Source organism: Neofelis nebulosa, chromosome 4 (assembly GCF_028018385.1).
Source record: "Neofelis nebulosa isolate mNeoNeb1 chromosome 4, mNeoNeb1.pri, whole genome shotgun sequence".
Taxonomy (NCBI): domain Eukaryota; kingdom Metazoa; phylum Chordata; class Mammalia; order Carnivora; family Felidae; genus Neofelis; species Neofelis nebulosa.
In genome coordinates, this window is record NC_080785.1 from 12930012 (window position 1) to 12944635 (window position 14624).

Below are 14624 nucleotides of genomic sequence, written 5' to 3' on the forward strand. Positions count from 1 at the left end.
CATACCCTTTCCACACCCAGCAGCCACCACAGCCATCACCACCAGTGATACTTGGGATTTCCCACTCTCGTTTTGTCCGGCCCTCTGCCTGATGCTATGGGATCAGTCTTCAACATGTGTCTGCTTTGGCAGCACATATACAAAACAACTAGTCTTCAACATGATTTTAGGGAGCGCACAAATGACCACTGTTATTTAAAGAGCTATGTTATCAAACAGCATGTGTTCATTTTAATGTGCATTAGATAAAGATTCACCAACACATGAAATATCAACATCTATGCTTGAGAAGAGGCTCAGGAAAAAAGTCTACTTTAAAATCAAAACTTGGGGCGCCTGGGTGGCTCAGTCGGTTAGGCGTCCGACTTCAGCTCAGGTCATGATCTCGCAGTTCGTGGGTTTGAGCCCCGTGTCAGGCTCTGGGCTGACCGCTTGGAGCCTGGAGGCTGCTTTGGATTCTGTGTCTCCCTCTCTCTCTGACCCTCCCCCATTCATGCTCTATCTCTCTCTGTCTCAAAAATAAATAAACATTAAAAAAAATTTTTAATCAAAACTTAAGTTTCTTAAAGGCATTGTGTGCATGGTTTCCATGCACCACATGTGAGAGTTATTTGGGAATACCTGAAGTCCAGAAACCATCACTCGGCATTTTCCCCACATCCCCACTACTGCTTTAGATGACTGAAGAGTCATCATGCTGCCACTGGATGGGTCCATGTTCCTTTATCTCAGGTGTTTATTTGGGCATTTGCAGTTGAGTCTAGATAACTCCTCTTACCTGGCAACCCTCACACTTCCCCTTCCAGGGAGAAGGGGTCCAAGTGATAAAGCCCAGAATGCACCAGGGAGAGCTCCCTACAGCATAGCAGCACATGAGCCAACTATTGTGGGAACTCTTTGAAGATGATGTGCTTTTCATATGGGCTAAGGTCTCTGGTGAGTTTCAAGGGAAGTTCCAGGGGTGATTCAGAACCACACAACTACCAACACTTCACCATGGAGGTATCAGAAAGGAAGATAATTGGATGGGTTGAGAAGGCTCTCCCTTTTTCACTCTGGGCCTGGCCCTTCTCTTACTCCTTAATTTCCATGATTTTTAGGTATCAGTGAGGGACAGCCCCCTGCTTTATGTGCCATTCATTCAGTAGTTGATTACTGCCTACATTGTCCTAACGTTCAAATCACTTACCCATGGCTATGGCCTTAGAAGCTACTTTGCCCATCTTTTCTCCTGAGATCAGTCATTCCCGGCTGGGGATGATTTTGAACCCAAGGGAACATTTAGCAATGTCTGGAGACATTTGGGTTGTCACAACTTGGAGGAGGGGCTAGTGGTACTTGTAACTAAGGCCAGGGGTGCTGATAAATATCCTACAGTGTTCAGGGCAGTTCCCCACAACACAGAATTACCTGGCCCCAAATGTCAGTAGTGCCGGGGTTGAGAAATTCTGCCTTCTAGTGAATCATCTTTATATCAGCACAACTTTGAATGTAAAAGCAACAAACTACCTCATGAGAGACGATCATCTGCTAAAGCAGAAGTACATCCTGGTAGGCCATTCAGATGTGTGGGAGTAGAATCTGGTCCCTGAGATTCACTTATTCTGGATACTTCTGCCATGCTTCATTAATTATGACAACTCCTGCTCCAGGAACCCATTTCTTCAATTTATCTAAGAATTCTCTCTGCTCCCTAGGGTCATCCTTTAATTTGGTGGAGTTCAGGTTGTTCTCCTTAGTTATGTTTATGGCATCACAGTAGAGTTTATGATCCTTGAAATGAGTCTGCTCGAGTTTGAACACTGTGTTAACCACTCAAGAGTATAAAACTTTGAGCAAAACATGTAATTTCCTCAAGCTTCACTGTCCCCATATATAAAATGGTAAAAATTATAACAACACCTATAAAGCTGCTGGTAAGGATTGAATGAACTGATGTATAGAAACCCCATCCATCGTGCCTGACGCATAGTAATCACTCCATCGATTTCAATTGTATTACCATTTGTCAAGATTTCTGTGTTATCTTGGTGTCAAGATTGTGATGAACTAAGTGGAGAGGTGTTGTATAGTGGTTAAATGCACAGACTCTGAAGCCAGATTTCCTGGATTGGAATCCTGAGCCTACCGTGTACTTGCTAGGTGATGTTGCTCAAGTCCTCTGTAAATTTTGTGTGCCTCAGTTTCCCCATATGTATAGTGGGGATAGTAACAGGTATCTTCTAGGGTTGTAATGAGAATTTCTAAATTAATATATGCAAAGTTTTTATAGATATAAAATACATAGTAACTTCTAGTAAGTTATTCTTTCATTCTCCTGTTTACCTCGATCATGGTTTCAATTCAGAACACTTTTTTCTTTTCTCAAGGAAACAAGCTTCCCTATTAATAATGAAAATTTAACGTGGCTATACAAAGCCACAGATGCCACAAGAAAAATTATATAACTTTGAAAGAGCCAATATTAATTAAACATCAAGGGGGGTAGTGTTCAAGAGAGTCCTCAGATAAAAGTTCACACTTGAGACAACCAAATACTTAAGATTTTTGTCTGGGAAACAGGACACTTGCAGCCCCGTTCTGTGACCTTGCTCCAATGTACTTTTCTATTATGGGGAACAAATTGCACCAGGTGGGTTTATTATTTCCATTTCCATAACTTTCTGGAAAAGTAGACAAAAGCTGATGTTTAAATATGATGCTGATTATCTTCAGTTTGGCATAGAATTGAATTCTAAATTTGGATTTGTAAGTTTCCAGTCAAATCACTTTTCTGGCACCCATGGCCATGGGTGTCAATGACAAACCTGGGGGTATAAATACCTGTGGATGAAAAGCGATCATCACACTTCCCAGTCCAAATCCAGTGAGCAACCATGAAGACCTTCATCTTCCTTGCTCTCCTGGGAGCTGCTGGTGAGTCTTTACGAATAAATGAATGCAGTGTATACATCTACCCCAGGGGATGCCTGAAGCCGCAGATAGTACTGAACCCTGTATATGCTATGGTTTTTTCCAATATGTATGTACCTATGATAAAGTTTAACTTACAAATTAGGTACAGTAAGGGATTAACAATAACTAATAACAAAATAGAACAATTATATAATAATCATAACATACCGTAATAGAAGTTATGTGTCATGCTCTTCTGTCTATCTCTGTCTCTAAATATCTTATTGTACTTGACTCACTCTTCTTGTGATGATGTGAGATGATAAAATGCCTACATGATAAACAGAGTGAAGTGAATGATGTAGGCATAGTGAGATAGTGTTAGGCTAGTAATGAGCTCCTGATGATACATCAGAAAGTAGATCATCTGCTTCCTGACTGCGGTTCACCGAGGGTAACCAAAACCATGGATAAGGGGAAACTACCATAGTACAAATACCTATACATAATTAAACCTCACTTGTTGGGGACAGATTATAGTGAGCAGGAGGAATTAGTGTAGAAAGTATAAAGAGGCAGAAATTGCCCTGAACGTCAAGATAAAATCTATGAAGGAAGAGGGAAAAGGAAAGGATAGTTAACAATAAGGAAATGTTGCATTTTGAATTAATAATTGGGAACAATGACTAGTCTTGGGCTCATTGAAGAGGCTGTGAGGGTCAGAACCAGAGTCTCCTCTATACCGAAAGGATTTTAACAGGCAAAGATACTTTATTTCTCATGAATAAAAGCTATGGGCTGGGTTTTACAATGTCTTTCTTAATGAAATCTCTCTGGTGTAAAATAACATATCATTTAATCATCAAAAGACGTAGAGAAATATCTGTTTCTATTCTTTATACTACCAAATTTCATCAAAAACTTGCTATTAAACTTTCCCGAATTGGATGAGTATAAATTCAATACACCAGTCTCTAAATGTCTTTCCCAAAATTACTTCAAAATATTTGAACAATAGGGTGGATATAATATAATCATAGACTTTGGGAGCCATAGAAATCTTAATAAATCAGTGGGCCAAACTTCACAATGCTGAATAAATTGAAAAATGTTAGAAAGATAATTGGAATAAGGGGAAAGATTGGAGAGGGAAACCAAATATAATGTTCTATGAAATTATTTCATGAAAATTTTACGCAAGAACCAAAAAGAGAAATTTGGGGAACAAAAGTACAAACTCCCAATTCCTTCCAGGCTAGAACATTCTTAGGGGGCTTCTAAAAGCTTCCTTCCCTTTACTTCACGGGAATAAGTATCCTATACCGACCACCATAAATCAATATAAGCATGGTTACTGCAAAGCTTCACTGAACATCTATTTGCATGTCTGCTGAACAAAGTTTTGTATAAAAAGTATTCTTTTTTTAATGTTTATTTATTTATTTTGAGAGAAAGAGAGAGTGAGTGAGTGAGCAGAGGAGGGGCAGGCAAAGAGACAGAGGAAGAGAGAGAATCCCAAGCAGCAGAGCCCGATGCAGGGCTCGAACTTGCAAACCATGAGATCATGACCTGAGCCAAAACCAAGAATCAGATGCTTAACTGACTAAGCCACCCAGGCCCTCCTAAAAAGTATTCTTTACATCCTTAGGTAGTAATGTTCAGGGCATGTAATATATAAGAGTCTCTGATCAAGGTGTGTGTGTGTGTGTGTGTGTGTGTGTGTGTTTGTGTGGTACATATGTTGAAAAACAGTATATTTATCAAATTTAAAGCATAACTTACAAATTAGATACTTATAATGGTGTAAGTAGAGTATGTGTCAAAGGTATAGATCGAGTAATAAGATTTTGGGAAAAACATTATGGGAAAATTATGTTATCACCATGTCCTGATTATGTGTGACAAGAAAACATTATCTTCTCTTTTCTAGCTCACCTACAAAAACTTAGTGGTAAGTAGAAATTCCAAGATGTATCTTTTAACAGATAGTTTCCAACTTTTCCTTGTCAGTTGCTTTCCCCGTTGATGACGATGACAAGATCGTTGGGGGCTACACCTGTCCGAGGAACTCTATCCCCTACCAGGTGTCCCTGAACTCGGGCTACCACTTCTGTGGCGGCTCCCTCATCAATTCCCAGTGGGTGGTGTCTGCGGCTCACTGCTACAAGTCGTAAGTAACTGATACTCACATATCTGTTCTCCCAGATCAGCTCATCCCCCAGCCCTGCCAAAGCACAATCAGGGTAAACTAAAGAGTTATGCTTGAGGGGTGAGCATTCAGATTCTAGAAGACTTGTCATTCTCCCCAGGCACTGTATGTTGTGTTGAGGAAATTTTACATGGACAGCTAACCTTAGAGTTCCCTGATAGCCTTCCAAATGATGGTACCAGAGACAGAGGAGGGGAACTAGCTAGTGATGAAGTATACCTAGGACTAGCTTAAGAGCATTAATCGATAAATAGTCCCAATCATTATAGCTCAACCAGGAAAAATGGCATATGGAGGTAAAAACCCAAAAGAAGTTTCCAGTACAATGTTAAAAATAAGTACAACTCATTCTGCCCCCTTAAAATCCTGGCATGTCTCTGATTCCTGCCATGTCTCCCTACAATAACTGATAATCTCAACCAGAGGAGGAATAGCACGTGCTGAATAATATTCATCAGTTCCCACCTAACCTGCCATCATTGTATTGGTGCCGTTCAGTCATGGGAACTAAAGGCATCTAGCTATTCTAACAAGATGGCGGGCTGGTAGTGACACCCACTTAGGAGTTACTCTAACCTGGACCGTATCTGGTAGGGCTGCCTTAAGTGCACAATTATCTATGTGTGGGAACACTTGAAGGAGATGGTGTTCATGCTTATGTTTATGACTGGGGGGAACTGGGGAAGGGGAAAATCTCAAGTTGGATACTTACAGAACTTTGCGTCCTCCAATCCAGCCGAATCCAGGTGCGTCTGGGAGAACACAACATTGCAGTCTCTGAGGGCAGTGAACAATTCATCAATTCGGCCAAGGTCATCCGCCACCCCAGATACAATGCAAACACTATTGATAATGACATCATGCTGATTAAATTGAGCTCACCTGCCACCCTCAACTCTCGAGTGTCTGCTATCTCTCTGCCAAGATCTTGTGCACCTTCTGGTTCCCAGTGCCTCATCTCTGGCTGGGGAAATGTCCAGAGCTTTGGGGGTGAGTGTCACCTGGAACAAAAGCACCAAGTCTGAAAATCCTAGAAGTGAAAGACATGTTGGGGGTCAGTTAGTCTGAACTGTCACTCAAGGCAAGGTTCCCAGAGGATAGTTTGTGGATGTATGGAGTCTTAGGAAGATTCCTTTGCTGGAAAACACAAGAAAAAATGAACTGTGACAAAGATAGATGTTCAGCTTAAGTGTGATTTGTGATTTGCAAAGAAGTAGAAACTGAGGAGGTAAACAGAACAGAGGCTGAAAGATTTGGTACCACCTAAAGTGTAGACCTGCTTAAGAGGTAGTCTCCAGATTTGAGATCTGGAGTCACTGATGCCAGCGTCAGAGAGTACAACTTGTTGATTAAAACTGTTTGGAAGACTTTCCAGATAAATTTATTCTTCCAAAATAGAAGTTACTGGCAAAGTAGGGAAGGAGGGAGAGATTGGGAAAGAAATCTCCAAGAATCCTGTGGGTAATATTCTTCCATTTTTACCCTTGCGCCCAACAGAAAATTATCCCGATGTCCTGCAGTGTCTGAAAGCTCCCATACTAACTGACAGTGCTTGCCGTAAAGCCTACCCAGGCCAGATCACCAGCAACATGATCTGTCTGGGCTTCCTGGAAGGCGGAAAGGACTCTTGCCAGGTTAGTTTCTCTGTACTCCTTCTGGCCAAGCCGCAGGCATTTCCACCATATTTTCCCTTTCCTGAAACACAGATTGAGAAGCTGTCTCTGGGATGGATTATAAGGGACAAGGGAGAGATTTGGGATAAATGATAAATTTTCCTTTTGAGATATTAATGGTTAGGGTCAAGGGTAAAAAGATACACAGAAGATGGTGTGCAAACAGCACACCCAGGCGCCCTGCTGAGGAGGTATATTGTACCAGGAAACTTTCTGGAAAAAAAGCAGGGCTAGCTGGGCAGCATTGCACTCACCTGTCCTCACCTCTTCTTGGCCCTGCCTGCCTGCAACTAAGAGAAGAGCAGGAGCTAGGAGGAGGGGGGTGGGGTAGAAAGGATGGGGATGTAGTACAGAGACTGAGGGTTGGATTCCCAGGAAAAGCGAAGATGCTTCCTGGAGAATCAGCAACCTGGGAAAACGGACCCAGGGTAATGGAGAAACAACTTTGAGCCTTTCCCCCAACTTGGTGTGACTGAGAGTTCTTATTGTCTCTTTCCTCTTGTTCAGGGTGACTCTGGTGGCCCTGTGGTCTGCAACAACCAGCTCCAGGGCATTGTCTCCTGGGGTGCCGGCTGCGCTCAAAGAGGCAAACCCGGTGTCTACACCAAGGTCTGCAACTACGTGAGCTGGATTCAGCAGACCATTGCTGCCAACTAAGCACATGGACCTCTCCACACCCTATCCCGTTAGTCAACCTCGCCTTCCACCTATGCCTGAAAACAGTATCTAAATAAAAACATTTTGTCCCACACCACATGTGTCCAAGAACTGTCCTTACTTAATATTTATGAACTTTATCTTCAAACTGACTGCTGAGTAAGAGAGTGGGCACAGAATTGAACAATTACATGAGGATAGAATTGGAAAGGTTACACAGGTATTCATTCAACCTGATCCAAATGAATTTACTGATCATCTATCTGCTAGGCTCTGTGTGGTCCATTGAAGATATAAGCATGGATAAGCTTTGAAGTCACTATTGCCATCACATTTTTGAACAGATGATGATGACATCAGGGTACAGAAAGGGCAAATCAACTGCCCAAAGTCATTCAGCTAGTTCGGAGTCAGGGAGGCTCCAGTGGCCCTTATTCCCAAAGCATTGCTACTGCTGTGACACTATGGTCTGCTTTTTTTTGGGGGCTCCAGTCCATCTGAAACTGTGAGGCTAGATAATGGAAACCACCAGATGGAGAATTTGTTTTTTTGTACAAATCACACATTTCCTGCATTTCCCAAGATTTTACCTACCTATATATTCCAGTTCTCTAAGATCTTTCTTGCTTTCCCACTGGGATTTTATTGCTATTGCAGGCATGATGTCTGCAGGCAATCTGTGCCCATTTCCCATCTTCCACCACCAGACCCCCACATCCCAGCCCAAATAATGTACTATTTTGAACTATAAAAGAAAGAAAGTGAAAACGCAGGTCAGTTTACAGAGCAGATCTATTACACTGAGGTCATAGAAGTCGTGGCTACAGAGTTGGTTTGGAGAACAAGTCCCAACACATGATTCCTGTGCATATCCGGTATGGATCCAGGAGAAGAATATAATGGGATCTAAGCATGGACATCCTGGAGCAGATGGAGGAGGTTTGAAAGGGGAAAATGTTCACAGCCTCAGTAATAAGGTGAAGAAGGGATATTGTCTTAGTCAGTTTAGGCTGTTATACCAAAAATGCCATAGACTGGGTGGCTTAAACCACAAACATTAACTTCTCATAGTTCTGGAGGCTGGGAAGTCCAAGATCAAGGTGCAGTGGGAAACAGTGCAGGCCTACTTCCTGGCTTGTAGACAGGGGCCTTCTCACTGTGTCCTCACCTGGCAGAGAGAGGGCTCTAGTCTCTTCTTATAAGGATGCTAATCCCATCATGGGGTCTCTAGTCTTATGACCATATAAACCTTGCAAAGGTCCAATCTCCTAATACTGTCCTGTAGTGGGTTAGGTTTGAGTACATAAATTTGTGGGCATGGGGGAGGGGCACAAACATACAGTCCACACCAGGTATTTTGGAAGAGGAAAATATGGGAAGATACATGCCCCATTACCAAATTTCTATTCCTTTGTAATTATGGATGGCACATTCATAGGAACCAGTCCTGAGCCCTTCATATTGCCTTGTCAATTCCACTGGGATGGAGGCCAAATTCCTTAGCCTTGCATTCAAGGCTCTTAAATATATGGTCATAACTAAGTTGTCCTGTCTTATTTCCATAGTTCTCATTGAACTGCTTTCATGTTTGCATATGGCCTAAATTAATTAATTTCATATATAACTCCTCTATGTTAAAATAGGTAGCTTTAGATCTACCTTAACTAAATATCTCAGGCTTCTCTCCAGAAACAAATGAACTTAAAGATTCTCCTGTTTCTTCTAAAACATTTTCTATTCCACACCAGCACCACCCACCTCACCGCAAGAAGAGGGCAGATTTAGAGACCTGGCAGGTTAAGGGAGCTATACAAAGGATGAGAGATAAGGGAAGGTCCAAAGAAAAGTATGAAAAAAAATCCTTTTTCTTGATACTATTCAATATTCCCTTGTCAGCCTATCTTGTCATTTTCTATCAACTGTCTTTTTAAAAAAATCTAACTCTTCATAATTTGTAAATTTATACTAAAATGTAAAATCTGTATGCTCTTTGATCCAGAAACTTCATTTCTAAAACTCTATTCTATTGAAATATCCATACAACCACAAAAACAAAGTATAAATGGGAGTGTAAAATTTAGGACTCATTCCATTGCAAAGAACAGAATAGCCAACTCAAATGGCCTTTAAAGATGTACTAAGGGGCGCCTGGGTGGCGCAGTCGGTTAAGCGTCCGACTTCAGCCAGGTCACGATCTCGCGGTCCGTGAGTTCGAGCCCCGCGTCAGGCTCTGGGCTGATGGCTCAGAGCCTGGAGCCTGTTTCCGATTCTGTGTCTCCCTCTCTCTCTGCCCCTCCCCCGTTCATGCTCTGTCTCTCTCTGTCCAAAAATAAATAAAAAACGTTGAAAAAAAAATTTTAAAGATGTACTAATGGAAGCTTAAAAACTGGGAAGGCTTCAAGGATGCTTTCATTCAGCAATTCAAAAATGTCAAGGACCCTATGATTCCTGTCTCTGTCCTGTGCATTAATGTCAGTTTTATCCTCAGGATAAAACCTTGTGATAGAAATGACCCTCAGAGGCCGACTCTACCTTGTCTATATCGAGGGGGAAAGACAAAGCTACTCTCATCAGATCTAGGAAGTTTCTTTCCCAGATGCCCCTGGCAGACATCATAATGTGTGTCTTTCACTGAATATGGTCACTGGCACAAACCTGAGTCAATAGTCTAGTGGGATTATGCTGATTAATTTACAATTAGGTTACCCAGCATAACCTCAGAGCAAGGGGTGGACTTTCATTCTGCAATGAACTTGGTACGTGTTTGGTTAACTGAATGGTTATAAGGATGGTTACCAAGAGAAGGAGGAGCGGATGTTAAGAAGGCAGCCACAATCTCCACTAGAGTAATCCAGGGTGCGTATTGATACATTGTCTATGTAATTCTGAAAACCCAGAAACAATCCAAAGATCCATTAATAGAAGATTGATTAAATACATCTGGTACGTCCCTCAGTGGAGACAATGTAACTATTTCATTCATTTATCCAACCACGTACTCAACAAATACTTAATGATGACCTACAATGTCCCCACCCTGTCTTATGCTCTAAAGATACAACAGAAGAAATAGTCAAAACCCTACTTTCATGGTATATATGTCCTCACTGGGTAAATAGAAAACAAATAAACAGAGACGGTAGACTAGAATGCTGATCAATGCAAATGCTACAGAAAAGCAAACCAGATAAAGGGGTGGATGACTGGAAAGTAAACACCTGCTTCTAAAGTACAGTTGACCTTTGAACAATATGAAGGTTGGGGCACCAACACCCTGCAGAGTCAAAAATCCTTGTCTAACTCATGGTTCCCCCAAAACTTAACTACTAATAGACTACTATTGGCCAGAAGCCTTACTGATAACATAAGCAGTTGATTAACACATATTCTGTATGTTATATGCACTATATGTGGTATTCTTACAATAAAGAAAACCAGAGAAAAATGTTAAGAAAATCAGAAGGAAGAGAAAATACATTTGCAGTCCTGTACTGTAAGAAGTCCGCATATAAGTGGATCTGTGCAGTTCAAACCCATGCTGTTCACGGGTCAACTGTATAATCTGAGAAACACATAGAAAGACCTATGAAAGCATCCTATAATTTGAAATAAAAAGCCACTTTGTAGAGTCAGAAGAGACATCTCTCACCAAAATATATTTACTCCAAGTAAATACCTAATTCATAATTCAATAAGATCCAGGAAGACATGGTATCTGTGCAGAAAAATACGGAAATATAAGGAGGTAACAATCTGAGATTAGGAACAACTGCATAGAGAAAAAAGTGTTTTTTTTTTTCTTGCCATATCTAATCACAGCAACAGATGAGTTTTCTTTATGTATCACTTGCTCCTGTAAACCCTAAGATGGCTCTCAACTGTCAATCTCATGGTTGTGACCTTTCGGAGCTGTGTAAAATAAAGTGATATCTGCACCTAGAAGCTTAGTTCCTTATGCAAATATTTTTTTCATACAGGATAGCTAGGCTGGGTAGAAGTTTACTTCATACTGGTACACAGCATAATCCACTTGTTAGTTTTCCCATTAGCCAGGAAAGAATTTCAACATATGCTCAAGATGAATTTATCAGAGAATATTTGCTCTAATAAGACAAAGAGAAGCCTCTTTTACCCTACAAACCTTATTTAAATTCATTATTGAAGTCCGAACCATTGTCATTGTTTATCTTTTTTTTAAATGTTTTTATTTATTTTTGAGACAGACAGAGACAGAGCATGAGCAGGAGAGGGGCAGAGAGAGAGGGAGACACAGAATCTGAAGCAGGCTCCAGGCTCTGAGCTGTCAGCACAGAGCCCGATGCGGGGCTCAAACTCACAGACTGTGAGATCATGACCTGAGTTGAAGTCAGACGCTTAACCAACTGAGCCACCCAGGCGCCCCCATCATTTATCTTTTATGGCATGTTATTTTGGTATTGATATCAACTTTTCAAACGCCGTTAAAAATAGAGATATTTACTTACTGTCTTTGTATTATTTTAGTCTCACTTTTAAAAGTCCATTAAGAAGTTCTGTCTCGTTGAATGGATACAAATACAAAAGTCTTTATTTAGTCTTAGGGATACTCATTTATTCTGAGTAACTCAGTCTAATCATTGTCTGTTTATACCCCATCTCAGCTATGGAATCTGCTGAAACATAATCCAACAATCGAGATGAAAACTTCTCTCCACACAAAAATCTGTGCATGGAAGTTTCCAGCAATTTTATTTATAATTGTCAAAATTTGGAAGCAACAGAGATGTTCTTCCATAGGTGTGTTGATAAATAAACTGTGGGACACCCAGCCAATGGAGTATTGCTCAGCGCTAAAACAAAAGTGAGCTATCAAGCCACAAAAAGACACGGAGGCAACTTAAATGTATATTACTAAGTGACAGAAGCCAAAATGAGAAGTCTAAATGCTGGATGATTAAACTATATGGAATTTTGGAAAAGACAAAACCATGGAGTCAATAAAAAGACCAGTAGTTTCCAGGGGTTGGGGGAAGGGATGAATAGACCAAGCCCAGGGACTATTAGGGCAATGAAAATACTCTGTGTTATGCTATGATGACACATGTCACTGTACATTTGGCCAAACCCATGGAATGTATAACACCAAGGGTGAACCCTTGGTAAACTATGGATTTTGGGTGGTAATAATGTGTCCATGTGGGTTCATCCATTGTAATAGATGCACCAATCTGGTGGGGGAGGCTGTATGCATGTGTGAGATCGGGGAGGTCAGGCAGCACATGGGAAGTCTCTGTATCTTCCTCTCAGTTTTGCTGTGAACCTAAAAATGCTCTTAAGAGAAAAGTCAAAGAATTATTAACTTTTTTTATTGAGGGAAAATGAGAGAGGATGGGCAGAGCAAAAAGTATTGTAATGCTGGCCATGCTAATAGTGGACAACTTTAAGTGGAGTTATAATTAGTGAGTTTTTACTGTTGTTTCCTATTTCTGTTGTTACTTTTCTATATTTTCTCAATAAACATGGAATAGATTTTTATGAAACAAAAATGTCGCTTGTTTTTAGTGAAATTCCCAGGCTTTTTAGTTCACAAAACTTGGTGGTAGTCCTTGCCACCTTACAAAAGTCTTCTCTGAGGAGGAAGCCTGCTGAGAATGAGTGCCGCGCAGGGCAGGCTGGGACTGCTGACCAGCTCCGTCCTCCTCCTCTTCCTCCCACATCTGTTCAGAGTCCCACATTTGTCACTGGGTGTCACACATGAAACCTGGTTACAACCTGAGGGGGTAGTAATTTATTTCCGTAGAAAGAGCTGTATTAGACTGGGCACACTTTAAACCCATGGTACTTAATAACCCCGAATCCCTGACTTTCACGAGCAGCATATTCTGGGACAGTGCTGAGCCAAAATACACAATTCTGTGAACCAGAGACATACTGAAGGTTTGCTCTTCTTAGTATTCAGGAGCCATTTCTTATTGTTGCAGGGGTGGAAAATGTAATCATCATCATTATAACAACTAGTATTTATTGTTTTTGTTTCTCAATGTGTTGCACCATTCTTACATGCTTTTCAGTAGTATTCAATCCTCACAAGTATCCTATGAGATAGGTACAGATACTCTTTCCTCCCTGAGGCTTAAAGAGGTCAAATGTTTTTCTCAGGGTAAGGCGGCTAGGAAGTCCTGCAGCCAGGAATGAAATCCTAGAAGCTGGACTCCAGAGCTCATGCTTTTCATCGCTCTGTAGGACTTCACAACAATATTTAGACGTTAAGAAAAAGAAGGCATCCCCAGAAGCCTGGAAAATCTGGAGATACTAAGGTTCCAGTTATTTCACAAAACAAGCATTTATATAGCATTTACTATTTGCCATTAGAACTCACTGTTCTGAGCACTTTATAAATAGATCATCTGAACAGATCAGTGAGGAGTAGAGATTGAATCAGTAATCAAAAACCTCCCAGCACAGAAAATCCATGGCCAGACCTCACTGGCAAATTGTACTGAACACTTGAAGACGAAATTAACACCAATCCTTCTCAGACTCTTCCAAAAAGTTAAAGAGGAGGGAACACTTCTGAACTCATTCTATGAGGCCAACATGAGCCTGATCCCAAAGCCAGAGAAGGACATCACAAAAAAAGAAAATTGTAGACCAATATCCCTGATTGAACCCACATTTATTTCATATGTCTGGGGGATGGAGTCAGGAAGTTATCATGTAAGGCTAACTTATAAAGAGGAATATTGAAAAGAGTAATACATGTGAAAGACAAAAAGTGTACATGGAAAGGGATTGGCTGTATTCAGACTATTCAGTAAGAGCACCCCAGATCCAAAGATCAGAGAGTCTCAGCAAGATGGTTTTACCTGAAGACACCTTAGAGGGAGTAAGAAACAAGTTACAGGTGTGGAGATTTGCAGTAAAGCAAAACAAAACAAAACAAAACAAAACAAAACAAAACAAAACAATTATTTTCCAGTCGGGACTTCTCAGTCAGCTGAACAGAAAGCGTTTTCTCTATGTGTAGCCAGTTGCAAGGGAAAAAAGAGTTCTAAGCCTAGCTAATCATTCGTGAGATGAAGAATGGGGAAGTTGGAGGGTCTGTCTGGCCACCTCAGCAGTTACAAGCAAACTGGGAAAGGTGTTTGGCCTTGTCACAGGTAAACAGGGGAGTCATCCCAAGCTCTACAGGAGCCATGAGAAAGAGTGGA

General features: G+C 41.0%; 1 protein-coding gene across 1 annotated transcript; it reads left to right on the top strand.

Annotated features, from left to right (window-relative positions):
- The first annotated feature begins 2805 nt into the window (after nucleotides 1–2805).
- LOC131508839 (serine protease 1) lies at nucleotides 2806–7528 on the top strand. Its single transcript, XM_058724030.1, has 5 exons — nucleotides 2806–2916; nucleotides 4906–5065; nucleotides 5841–6094; nucleotides 6602–6738; nucleotides 7285–7528. The coding sequence occupies exons 1-5, from the start codon at nucleotides 2877–2879 to the stop codon at nucleotides 7432–7434; spliced, it is 741 nt and encodes a 246-aa protein (XP_058580013.1). The 5' UTR covers nucleotides 2806–2876; the 3' UTR covers nucleotides 7435–7528.
- Nucleotides 7529–14624: the final 7096 nt, after the last annotated feature.

Bases quoted from the DNA above. Each gene is read 5' to 3' on its own strand.
- LOC131508839 (XM_058724030.1), top strand. From the start codon at position 2,877: ATGAAGACCTTCATCTTCCTTGCTCTCCTGGGAGCTGCTG. The intron at 6,095-6,601 runs GTGAGTGTCACC...TGCGCCCAACAG, and splicing joins AAATGTCCAGAGCTTTGGGG to AAAATTATCCCGATGTCCTG. The intron at 6,739-7,284 runs GTTAGTTTCTCT...CCTCTTGTTCAG, and splicing joins GCGGAAAGGACTCTTGCCAG to GGTGACTCTGGTGGCCCTGT.